General features: G+C 68.1%; 1 protein-coding gene across 1 annotated transcript, besides 2 other annotated features; it reads right to left on the bottom strand.

The window, feature by feature from the left end:
• The first annotated feature begins 83 nt into the window (after positions 1–83).
• Positions 84–490: a sequence feature (Protein overlapping with rRNA (VTN49DRAFT_6359, KAL1990520.1) was converted to a misc_feature.).
• A 44-nt stretch (positions 491–534) lies between these two features.
• Positions 535–565: a sequence feature (Protein overlapping with rRNA (VTN49DRAFT_6359, KAL1990520.1) was converted to a misc_feature.).
• A 67-nt stretch (positions 566–632) lies between these two features.
• Positions 633–1,028, bottom strand: VTN49DRAFT_6360 (uncharacterized protein; the record flags this gene model as incomplete). Its single annotated transcript, XM_069414511.1, has 1 exon — positions 633–1,028. One exon carries the CDS (start codon positions 1,026–1,028, stop codon positions 633–635), a length of 396 nt encoding a protein of 131 aa, XP_069265749.1.
• Positions 1,029–1,140: the final 112 nt, after the last annotated feature.

The following is a 1,140-nucleotide window of genomic DNA, read 5'->3' on the forward strand; positions in this document are numbered from 1 at the left end:
TTTCCCTCCTCCTCCGCGGCCTTCCGCTCCGCTCCACTCCACTCCTTCCTTCCCAATCGGACGAGGCCCGCGCCCTGCCGCAGCAACGCCCGACCCGGCGCGCGCGCTCGCCGCGGTCTCCGCGCCCCCGTGAGTCCCCTCGCGCCCCGCGCGTCCCCCGGATTCCCCGCTGCTGTCGCCCTCGCTTCTTCGCACATGTACTCACCGAGGCCGGTTGGGGCGGGACCGCGCGTCGGTCGCAGCCGGTTGCGGACCGGCGCCGATCTGGCGTCTCGCCACTATGCGATCGTCCCCCCCGGGCGGGGGTTGCCATGCAAAGTGGGCCGGAACACACGGCTGCCAACGGCCGCCCCCGGCCTGCGGACTTGGACGAAAGGGCCCGCCCCCCCCCGGTCCGGCCATGGTGGGAGCCGTCAACTGGCCCACGTGCCAGCTGGCGGGGCCGCGCCTCTTCCCCCGTCCCGGCGCAGGCATCACGCCCGCGCGACACGTATCGATTCCCCCGCAAAATGGCAGCGGGAGATGGGACCGCAGAATGCCAAAGCGCACTTTCTCCGAGTGGTAGTAGTAGTAGAGCAGTAGTAGCAGATACATCATGCTTCGTCATGTCATCTCGGCTTCGGTCGCAGGGATCACAGTCCGCGGCTGGGGTCGGAGTCGGTACAGCCTGACCGGTCCTTGTCCGTCCGCTCTGTGCTCTCCCGGCGCGCAATGATGGGTCCCCGCTTGCCTTGCCATCGCCGGTCGAGGTGCACCAGAGTAGCCAGGGTCGCGTCACGTAGGTCGTAGGGCTGCAGGGGCGGAGAGCAAGGGGCAAAGGCCCATCGCAGACCTGGGACGACTGCAAGGCCATGGATGGGCTGCCCGCCCCAAAACGCATCCGCCGGGCGAGTGAATGCGCTCAGTGAATGACGGACCCCCGCGGCCCTTATGTCAACGCTGCCACCATTCCCAAAGGCCGTGAGGGTCAACTGGCCTGACTGGCACGAGCCTCCCGAGGCAGGCGCCCTCCCTCTCTTCACAACCATCCTCCTCCGTCAACTGGCATATGCCGCACACCCACCCCGGCCGACCAGATTCAACGTTCTCCCGTCTGACTCCTCATTCTTTCCCCCGCGTCGGATCCGCCAACTGGCCTAC

This window comes from Thermomyces lanuginosus, assembly GCF_041956635.1.
Source record: "Thermomyces lanuginosus strain ATCC 200065 unplaced genomic scaffold VTN49scaffold_40, whole genome shotgun sequence".
NCBI lineage: Eukaryota > Fungi > Ascomycota > Eurotiomycetes > Eurotiales > Trichocomaceae > Thermomyces > Thermomyces lanuginosus.